Source organism: Monopterus albus, unplaced genomic scaffold, assembly GCF_001952655.1.
Source record: "Monopterus albus unplaced genomic scaffold, M_albus_1.0 scaffold311.1, whole genome shotgun sequence".
NCBI lineage: Eukaryota > Metazoa > Chordata > Actinopteri > Synbranchiformes > Synbranchidae > Monopterus > Monopterus albus.
In genome coordinates this window covers 116,911-127,231 of record NW_018128191.1, presented here as the reverse complement: position 1 = coordinate 127,231, position 10,321 = coordinate 116,911, and the positions used below count along the sequence as shown (strand labels likewise).

Genomic DNA, 10,321 nt, shown 5'->3' with positions numbered 1-10,321 from the left:
ATTGTCATCTAAAAAGGATTTCACCTGCGCATAGACCACTTTTTCTAAAATCTTCGAGATAAAAGGTAGCTTAGAAATAGGCCTAAAATTACTCAACATGGATTGATCCAAACGTGTTGTTTTTTTTAGTAGAGGTTGCAAAACTGCATGCTTAAAATAACCAGGCACAACACCAGAAGACAAACTACTATTAATAATTTCCAAGACCGTGCCTCCAATACATGGGAAGACTTCCTTAAATAAAGCCGGAGAAACGACATCTCGAGGGGAGCCAAAAGGCTTGGCCTGGGCAACCACTCCCTCCAAAAAAGTCAGAGTTACCGGCTCAAAAACATCAAAAGTAGTCAAACAAGGAGTAAAGACCGATGGATCGGGCACTAACCCAACCACAGTGGCCTTTATAGTAGCAACCTTCTCATTAAAATAAAATAAAAACTTATTACATAGTTCAACCGTTGCTTCCTGACAGACAGGCTGTGGGGGATTTAACACATCCCGATTGTTCTATATAATACATGTGAATCATGACTATTAGCTACAACAATACTGGACAAATCCCGCTTAGCTTCTTCCACAGTCCTCTGATAGTTGCGCCAACAGTCCTTCAAAATTTGCAGTGAAACTTGCAGTCCATCCTTCTTCCACCTTCTTTCAGCTTTGCGGCACTTCTGTCTGGCCACACGAGTTCTAGTGCCAAGCCAGGGTTCCATCCTAGTTTTAGGCCACACGATTTTCATCGGGGCCACGGAGTCCAGTATACAGCTGCAAGAGGATTGAACCCAAGCGCTAAGCCCCTCTGTATCTCCAGCAGCCTTGTTAGTACATGCAATTTGTTGATCAGGGCAACATACATGTATATTACTTGGACTGAAAGGAATGATTATTTTCAATATGAATTCATCTACTAATAATTTTTAGATTAATAAATTAGTCTATGAAATGTTGGAAAATTGTCAGAAATGCCCGTCATGCCCAGTTTCACACAGCCGAACATGGCTCCAGGGAAAGGTACAGAAACATAAAGACTCAAACAAACAGACTGAGACACAGCTTCTTCCCCAGAACTGTGACATCAGTCACCCCCCTAACCCCCAGTCACACACACACAACCTCCCCACCACAGACAGATACAGATAGAATACTGGACTCCTGCAGACGCACACACGCTCACACCTCTTCCTAAAGACTAAGATTTGCACTGAGCTGCACCTGTTACTACACTCTTTTGCTGCTAACATGCTGCTGACCTGATTATAGGTCCCATACATTCTTACTTTTATCTGTTCAGATCTTGATTTTGACTTGTACAGTTTTTGTTACTTATGTAAATAATGTGTCTTTTAAGTCGAGAGCTGCTGGAAATATTTGCTGTTCTATGCATAATAACAGATTCTTGATATGACAAAGGAAAGTAGAAAGTCCTCTCATTTGAGAACTTGCCGTATTTATCATTTCACTTTTTTTTGCTTGATAACAACTGATCATGAAAACAGGTGCTTGCTACTTTCTGTGTTCTACAGTTGATTGACTAACTGACCTATTTCTCCACCTCTACTTAGACATCTGATCAGTGGACAGAAAGCTGTGTAGGTGCTAGTTCTGCTAAATATACTGTGACTCCTGCAATGCATATGTGAAGAATTAAATTTATGTTTTATTTTTCAGGTGACAATGTGGCATTAATATTCTCTATATGGAACACTAATCAAAGACAAGGCAGCAGGGAACGCTGCTCTTCAGGCAGAAAATTACATTTGGTTAAATATATGGATACACTGCTTGTTTTTAGGTCTGCATCCATGAATCTAAATGAAACTTTCAGTAGAGTTAATTCTTTATGCGGAAATTAATATTACTAGTTTGTTTGTCGGCCTACCGTTGTAATGAATGGGATTTTGACCAATTTAATTGTGTTACGTCGCTTGCAAAGTTGATGTAAATGCACGAAACAGAATATTTGTATATTCTATTTAATTATTTATACACCCTGGGTGTGTGCCCCACTTGTGTGACTTGTTTTGGGTGGAGATCAGTTCTTGTTTTCCTCCCGCTACAGTACATTAGCTCTGCACCCCACCTGTGGCACTTCACTCTTTGTTTTTTATGTGCTCTTCCTTTCTGTCAATTCCTGTTGTTATGCGTGCTGTGTATTTTGATCCTCCGGCCTATGTGTCCTTCTCTCTCTCCATGCTTTTGTCTGAAAAGCTCGGGCCGGGCCCCTTGGGGAACAAACGTACATCTCCAGGTGTCACAATTTATAGAACACTTTATTTTATTTTTTTTGCACACAGTCTACAAAAACACCAGTGCACGTTAGGGAATACCTCGATAATTTATACACAATTACTGAGCACAGTTTTTGACACATAGGTGTCAAATATTTATAGCCTGCTGTTGTATTACACATAGTTTCATGTACACATTGTAAATGACATTTTTGCATAGATTGAATCTGATACAATGTTAGTTTGCAACAAAGTCTTGGGCTAGAATCAGACCGGGGGCATCATGACCACTAGAATACCAGGAATTCCACATATCTCGTGCCTCACTGCCGCCCCTACGACTACTGCTCGCTATATTAACCATTTAAACTAGTCGCGGACCTTCATGCTACCTTATGAACAGTCGGAGCAAATAGTTACTGTACATAGACACGAGTGAAATGTTTCATCCACAGATGGATGCCTGTATTTAATAAGCAATTCATGATGAAACGCCACATCATTATACTTTCATTAGCTTATATGAGTCATCAGGTATTAGACATTTTCAGTAAGTGTAGCGACTGACTGACCGCCTCTGCAGTCTTATTGTTTTCATTTGATTGACACCCGGTGTGTGGGCGCCCGATGGTGGACTTTTGCCAACCTGTGTTTGTGCCAATTTTCAATTTGTACAATAAAAAGTTTGAGTGGAAACATATAGAGTTTGAAAAAACCTGAAAAAGTTTTTACAATTGGCTGACATATAGAGTTTGAAAAAACCTGAAAAGGTTTTTACAATTGGTAGAAACGTTGGTGTATCAATGAAGACAATGGGAACAGAATTCAGTAATGAAGTGTGGCATACATGAAGCATGTGAGTAAAGCAATGATAAAGAGATCTGTCTGGAGCCATGAGGAGACTGTAGCATTCCTCAGATTAACAAACAAACACCATGTTTACACCCTATTTATATGTTTTTCCTACTGTTTGAGAATTGACTTGTGCTCCTTTAGTTTACATCATCTTGTTGTGATCCCTTCTTCCACAATGGTTTATTGGCTTGCGTGGGGAAATTATCTCCACCGGCTGTTTCTCCAAACGAAGCAACTCCAGATTTATCTAACAGACGATACATGTGGGTGGAAGCTGGGACTTGTGGTCCCCACTGGCCATTTATGGGCATCATCATGTCACACTCATATTTACATTCTGACATAGCGCAGTAGAACTGGGCCATGCATGTTGGATGTGCTGATTTATTTGCCAAATCATACAGGAGGCAACAAGGAAAGACACAATCTAAAGAGATTGACTTATTGGTGTACCTAGTATAGTATTAATGAGACATCCTGGTGTGTTTACAGTGTATTAGATTACCTGACCAATAGATGACATCATCACCAACCAACTATAAGTACAGACGGATGTTCACTTCTTTACCATTTATGGTTGAAACAATGGCATTTGTTTCTGTAGATGCTTTTGTTTGGCAACTCAACAGCTATATTTACTTCTATTTGAGTAACAGTACTCTGACTTACTAGCATAATTTTGTCTGAGCTGCCCACGTCTTGACACACATGCATTTAATTTTAAACACCAAGCATCTTTGAGTAGCTACAAACCACGGTCATGACTTAGATTCCCAGGAGCATCAGCCACATGTCCCTCCACCGACTGTCCAGCCTTTTGACTGGCACTGCCTGTGACTGACCGGTACGCTGCTCTGCCTCCAGAGTTATTCCGCTTGCATCCTAAAAGAGCAAGGGTCTGGTGGCGAAAGGTCTGGTCTAACAGGAAATACATGACAGGGTCAGTTGAACCTCTCAGTGCAGCCAATAGAAGCAGACAGTTCTTCAGCTAGAGGTGGGGCAGAAAGAAACTCGTCATGTGGCTGTACATTAGGAAAGCAACAAAGAATAAGAACTCTTTTGCATTAAGGTGACAGTCACCTCGACAAGGGTGGAGAGAGGATGGCAGTTGGTGGAGTCAGGTGAACTTGTCAGCTGACGTTGATAATGGGCCAGAGAAATGAAGATGGGTTTGAAGAGATGGTGTGGCAGCAGACAAACTGAAAGAACAATCTGGGAGAAGTGGGTTAAAAAAAATGGGTGAGTCCTAGCAATACAAACTGATTATTTTGGAGTATAATGTAACTTGTATCCACCTGGATCACCACAATGTTACGGAACACGCTGCTCAGCAGGCTTTGGGATGTGGTGATGCTTGTGCTGCGGCGGGAGCGTCTGATGTGTCTCAGCACTGTCATGTAGGACAGCAGCACCAGCAGGTAAAGCACAAAGAAAGTGGTTATAGGAAGCACTACGAACGTTGCAGAGAGCTGGCCTCCTATTTCCACCGCAGGGTTGTAGCACACCTTCACACACCCTCCATCCCCGCCGGCTTCCTGCACTGAGTAATAAACGGTCACTGGCACGATGCCCCCCACTGCCACCACCCACATTATGGTACACACCCTGCTGGCAAAAGGCGCCTTGGTAAGAAGGGTGAAGAAGGCTCGAGGGAGCAGGGTTGTGCAAGTGCTTGGCCTGGAGGCGTGGGTGTGCTGGATGAGGGCTGCGAAACGGCTGAGTGCCACCCAGGTGAGGATCATGAGGCTTATGTAGATGTTAATGTGGAGAACTGGGGTGATGCCGTGCAGGACCAGCTGACACAGCACGCCACCCGTTGTCCAGACAGAACCCCAGATGTAGTAGGCCGCAAGGAAGGGTGTGGTGAGCGACAGCAACAGGTTGGAGACGCTCAGGTGGGACAGATAAACGTGGGTGGGGGTGATGATAGAGATATACCGCAGGAACACCCATAAAGACAGCGCATTGCCCGGGAGAGCGGTGAGGAAGAGGAGTGTGTAGACGGCAGGGAGGAAGAAGAGAGTGGCAGCCGTGGGGCAGAGGTAGAGAGAAGAGGAGGAGCAGGAGGTGTTGTCTGCTGGAGGAGTGTGCGCTGTGTTCTCCATCTGCTCTGTAGGAACACAGAGGGACGACAGCGAGTGAGCGAGGTTACTGGCTTCATGTGTCTGTGCAACAGTGTTAGGTCATAGTGAAGTGTTTACTCACAGTTACCATAGTAAATGTGTTGACACATAAAGGGTTATTTTTGGTTGTGTACATGTTTGTGTGTTGGTTACAAACATAGTTTTGATCTAATCTTTCAGAGGTGTTAGCATATGAACACGAAATACACACATCACACAGAACTGGTTCACGTTCATATTTTCTCATAGTTTCTTTCTAAGCTGCTCTGAACAGTCTTGACTTTTGGTCAGTAGAGCGTGCCCCTACCCATCCATCCTCCGCACTTGCACTGGCCGTAAAAATAAGTTTTAAAAACAACGTTGTTTACAGGGCACCATGTGGAGCACACGCATGGTTTGTTTGGACTATTTTCTGTTAACCATTTGATCACATGTATGTTTTGTATGTCACTTTGACTCCCAGAGTTGAGGCTCCATTAGCAAAACAAACACTCTCCGGTGTTTTTTAAAAGCCGATGAATTACGTGAAGGCTTCAAGGCTTTTAGAGTAAACTTTCTGCATGAAGTGTTGTTATTTTAGCTTTGTTCAAAGGAAGTGAGCATCTGGTGTGTGAAAAGGATGTTACACTGATAGATTGTCCTGGATTTTAAAAATTGGCTATAGAACTTGTAGTGTCACTGGAGTCATGATGAAAACAGTCTCTAAATAGACAATAGTAAATAGAATTTCAGGATTTGTACAATTTGTTTCAATAAATTTCTGTTAGAAATATGGACTTTATTACCAGTTTTTAATGCCTAGTTACTTTTCACCCACCCGCTATATAGCAGATTATTTAATGACTAGGTAAACATGGAGGAACTGTTGACATTGTATTAATAGGAGAACAGGAGGAGTTTGACCTCAGGGCTTGTTTCTAATAAAGGCCTGGTTGTCTCTGCCACTGGGGTCAATAAATGAGGCCGCTAGTCACTGTCTGAGATTCGCAGACAGATTTTCAAATTCTGCTTTTCATTTTATGTTACTTGAAAACCTATAAAAATCTCAGGCGACAGAATGGGTCACACACTCGTTACAAGGTTTGTGGGTTCAGTGCCCAGCTCCAGTGTTACTGACAAAGATGGTGAAAACCATATTTCTTCATCTACTGTTCATGTGAGTTTGTTTTGAAGTTAGCATCAGACACCATAACATGGATTATTTCATTAAGTGATCAAATGTAGCATTTGTCAAATGAGCATAGATGGTGTTGTACATACCACTGACAGAAGCTCTGATGAGGTCATCCATGGGCACAGCAACAGCAGACGCTGAGAGACGAGGGGGAAAACGGCACTTAGCAACTTGACACAAAGTTCCGCTCTAAGTTCCTGCTTGTCATTGGACTGGAGGTTTCTGGTAAATGTTGCAGAGCTGGCCTCCTGTTAGTCAGTGGGCGTGCTGTTCCTACATCTTATGTCTGTTTTAGCTTCCTTAATAAGCAGACCCAGTGATGAGCCGTGTGTGGTGCACAGTGGCACGAGAGCAGAAAACCATTTACAGAAGTTGTGGTAATGTGCACTTGCTTATATAAGGAAAACATACATGAAGTGTGGCGTGTGTCGACAGCAGTGCTCTGCATCAGTTTGTTATTGTCTTCACATATGTGTATACACCTCCAGCTAGAGAGCAGTGACACCCAGTGATCCTCTGGCTGTTGAGCAGCAGTGTCTTCACCCTGTGTGTGCTGTTCTGCCTGGGGGTGGCAGTGCTACTCTGCTCTAGCTAAGAAGTAACAAGATGTGTGATAGCAAGTATATAGTAAATCTCTCTTTCCTCTTATCCCACTGTAAAATCTGTTTGATTGACAGGTTTTAAATTCCACTGGGCAACACACTGACATAAAATCACGTGTAGACACAGGCCGTAGGCGTACCACCTTGTCAGCTGCTCCGGCTTCTGTGTGGTCACTGTCGCAGTTTGTCAACAGAGTTCAGGCTTCAGTATCGTCTGCACAAGTGCCGTGTTTCTTTCAGTTTTGCGAGGATGTCGTTGTGTTTGCTAAAGTCACTGTGCCAGACAGTCTTCTCATGATGCTGTTGGTTTTTTTTAATACATTGGTTCACCTGCAGAAGCAACGGCATTCCCATCACCTTCTGCTGTTGAATGCTAATTAGCAGATGGTGGCAACAAAGTTGAAAGTGAACATGCTAAACCTCTGAACATTAGCACTGTCACTTATGAACATGTTGACATGCTAATGTTAGCACTTCCACGTTTGGCCTCACATTGTCGACTTGTAGTCTTGTGCTTTGTTTCTGGACGTCCTCTTGAATAAACAGTGCTCACTAAACTTGATTGAACTTTGACCATGAGCTGCATTCATACCAGCACCGCAGTGTTTTATTAGGTTGTGACTGTGACCTGACGTCACACTCAAGTTTTTCCCTATTCATCAGAGATTTATCCAATTTCATGGCAGGGTTCAGAAAAAGCTTTGCTGTGCTATTTCAGAGTCCACTGTCAGTTTCGGTTACTGCCTGTGTCCAGCTGGTGAGATCTTGAACAGACATGCTTTTCACACCTGTCGATGACCAGCTGTAAACTGCTGTAAAGTCTGCACCCACTGGGGAGGACACAGAGGTTTTGTTTGCTTCTGTGTGCGATGTCTCTGCAAGATCAGTGGACCCAGTTATGCCAAGAAATATACTCGTCCCAGATTTACTGCAACCTTCCTGTAGAGCTACTAAAGCGTGAATCTGCACTAAAACTGTTTAAAAATACAGTTAGACAGCCTTTATCCAGTCTTGTTAATGTTAGCACTATAAATAAGTCGGGTATATCGGCTGATAGAAGATAAGTGCTCATATCTCAGTATGTGTCAGCTGATAAATGAGAGTTATTGAAACACTGGGACGGTGTCACCATTCTAGAATATGTCCAGCAGTAGTGATTGTTTCATCTGTAAAATGTGCTTCCTAGTTCAATTTAACCACAGTTGTTAAAGAGATCAAATGTGAAGGAAACCTATTTAAAATGTTTATTCATGTTATGGATTGTGCAAGAAAATTCTCATCAGTTAATACATCATTATCAGATTTTTAAAAATAATCTCAGAAATCCTGTATCAGTGACCACCTGCACCGCACAGTACACTCCAGGCTGCTGTTACATCAGCATGTAGCTCAACAGAGAGTTGTGACTTAAAGGGGGATGGTTAGCGGTGTGACACAGTTAACATAGCAAGCTTTAACAAAAGGACGCCATTAGTAGTTTAACTAACATTGGAAACAGAGGCTGGTACATTTGTAACTATTGGTGAAACAGGCTGTGGTAAAACTACTTCCTGCATTATTTGCCTCTGTGTGGTTTCTGTGTTGTCACCAACACAAATCCAGACCATCATCACCTCTTGTGACAGTGCCAAACCCATGTGGAGGAGAGAGGCCATCAACGCTGCTGCCTCCTCCCCCGGCGGGAGGGACGATGATGCTGTCACCACGTAGCCAGGGTGATTTCAGTACATGTGTTCTCCCTCAAACTGCTGAGTAAGCTGATATTTGTCTTCTGCCAGCCCTTCTATTCGTGCCTTCGGTCTCAGCCGAGGAGCTGCTCCCGCTGACTCCAGCAGAGACTCGCAAGCACAACACGCTGCTCACCAGGCGCAGCACCTGCTTCCTCACCGAAGAGGACAACAGGAAGTACATCACAGGATCCAGGCAGCTGTTGAAGGCAGACAAGAGCAAAGCCACTTCATTGGCTTTGTCTACCACACTTCTCCAGTGACATGAGGTGTCTGTGATCTGGGTTTTAATGTAGAACACCCTGACTATATGATAAGGGACAAAGCAGACTGTGAAGAGAAAGAGGATGAAGAAGGACTTCTTGGCGGTTCGAGTGTAGCAGGCGGCGTTGGGCAGGTCTGGTTTCTCTTGGGATCTTTTCTGAAGTTTGCGGGCGATCTTCCCGTAAGACACAATGAGAGAGATGAATACCAGCCAGAAGACAACCAGCACGGAGATGTTGATGTAGGCTTTCCACTTCTCATTCATAAGCTGCTTGTAGTGGAAACACCTGGAAACACCAAACACATGATGTCAGCTTAAACAGCTGGGATGTTTGACCTTAAATGCATCAGAAGGGTCACCAACCTGTTCAACTGTGACTGCTGTGACTGACTGTTTGACATCAGGAGCACCAAACTCACGACAAAGGTTGTAGTCCAGACCGCTGTGCAGAGGGCAACGCTCCACTTCGTGTTCTGCAGTCTGCGCGGCATCTCTGCATCTCGATGGATCTTCAGGTAGCGATCCACGCTGATCAGCCCCAGCAGCACCACACTGATGTACATATTCATGTAGAAGAGGTTGCCCACTACTTTACAAAAGGTAGGATGCAGGTGCCACACATTGCCTTTGCTGTGATAGAGTATCCTGAATGGCAGACATACCACCAGTAGCAAGTCTGCAAAAGCTACATTTATGAGAAACACCCGCACAGAGTTCTTCTTAGTGTGAACACAGAAGAAAACCCACAAAGACGCTAGGTTCCCAGCGAGACCCAGGATGAAGATTATAGAGTAGAGCACTGCCAGTGGGCTCTGCAGTGCCCCATGGTCCACACAGTGGGGTTCAGAGTTCAGGGTGGTGAGAAGAGTGGAGCTGTTTGGGGTGTGGAAGGTGGCTGCAACAGATGTAATGGAGAAGTTTGCTGTCATGCTGCTTTTTGTGATGTTCAGCCCTGCAAGTAGGAGGGAAAACAAGTTGCAGTTTGTTTTGGGAAAGTTTTGAGCTCACTATTGCAGGTTTGTGTGATGGCTGAGGTCCAGCTGTATGGATCAGCCCTAAATCAGCATGAATCCTGACCCTGACCAGCAGAAGTGGGAAAGTCACAGAAAGAACAGCACTGATAAGTTCAAGTTCAAAGTGTTTGTCATATGCACAGTTAGGAAACTTGTTTCCCTGTACAATGAAATTCTTACTTTGCCGTCCACATGAATGCCACAAAATACAAATGAAATATAAAGTAGATAAATAAGTAACACAAAATCTAAGGCACTTTAAGCAGCAAATGCAGCAATATAATAAAAATATATAAGAATATAATAAGAGAATGTATGCTGCATGGGAGCAGCATGT

At 43.5% G+C, this 10,321-nt stretch overlaps 3 protein-coding genes across 4 annotated transcripts in view; 1 reads left to right on the top strand and 2 right to left on the bottom strand.

Moving 5' to 3' along the window:
* The window catches only part of LOC109973930 (peripheral plasma membrane protein CASK), a 131,011-nt gene that overhangs the window by 60,680 nt on the left and 60,010 nt on the right, over positions 1–10,321 (top strand). The gene's annotated exons all lie outside the window — the stretch shown is intronic.
* Positions 2,985–6,925, bottom strand: gpr82 (G protein-coupled receptor 82). Of its 2 annotated transcripts, none has more exons than XM_020623844.1 (4): positions 6,464–6,925; positions 4,376–5,190; positions 4,161–4,292; positions 2,985–4,068 (listed from the first exon to the last, which is right to left on the bottom strand). In XM_020623844.1, the coding sequence occupies exons 1-4, from the start codon at positions 6,492–6,494 to the stop codon at positions 3,826–3,828; spliced, it is 1,221 nt and encodes a 406-aa protein (XP_020479500.1). In that variant the 5' UTR covers positions 6,495–6,925; the 3' UTR covers positions 2,985–3,825. The 2 variants fall into 2 exon arrangements, with proteins under 2 accessions (XP_020479500.1, XP_020479501.1); XM_020623845.1 differs by having other exon boundaries at positions 4,376–5,185.
* LOC109973941 (probable G-protein coupled receptor 34) overlaps positions 8,216–10,321 on the bottom strand; it is a 5,256-nt gene continuing 3,150 nt past the window's right edge. Inside the window, exons 3-4 of the mRNA XM_020623846.1 lie at positions 9,335–9,923; positions 8,216–9,257 (exon numbers count right to left, since the gene is read on the bottom strand). Of these exons, the coding sequence (XP_020479502.1) occupies positions 8,720–9,257; positions 9,335–9,900 (1,104 nt within the window). The 5' untranslated portion in view covers positions 9,901–9,923 and the 3' untranslated portion in view covers positions 8,216–8,719. The remainder of the gene's footprint in view (positions 9,258–9,334; positions 9,924–10,321) is intronic.

Excerpts from the sequence above, each read along its gene's own strand:
- gpr82 (XM_020623844.1), bottom strand. The coding sequence starts at position 6,494 with ATGGATGACCTCATCAGAGCTTCTGTCAGTG. Across the intron at positions 5,191-6,463 it reads CATCAGAGCTTCTGTCAGTG|AGCAGATGGAGAACACAGCG; the intron begins GTATGTACAACA and ends GTGTTCCTACAG. Across the intron at positions 4,069-4,160 it reads CTCTCTCCACCCTTGTCGAG|CTGAAGAACTGTCTGCTTCT; the intron begins GTGACTGTCACC and ends CCCCACCTCTAG.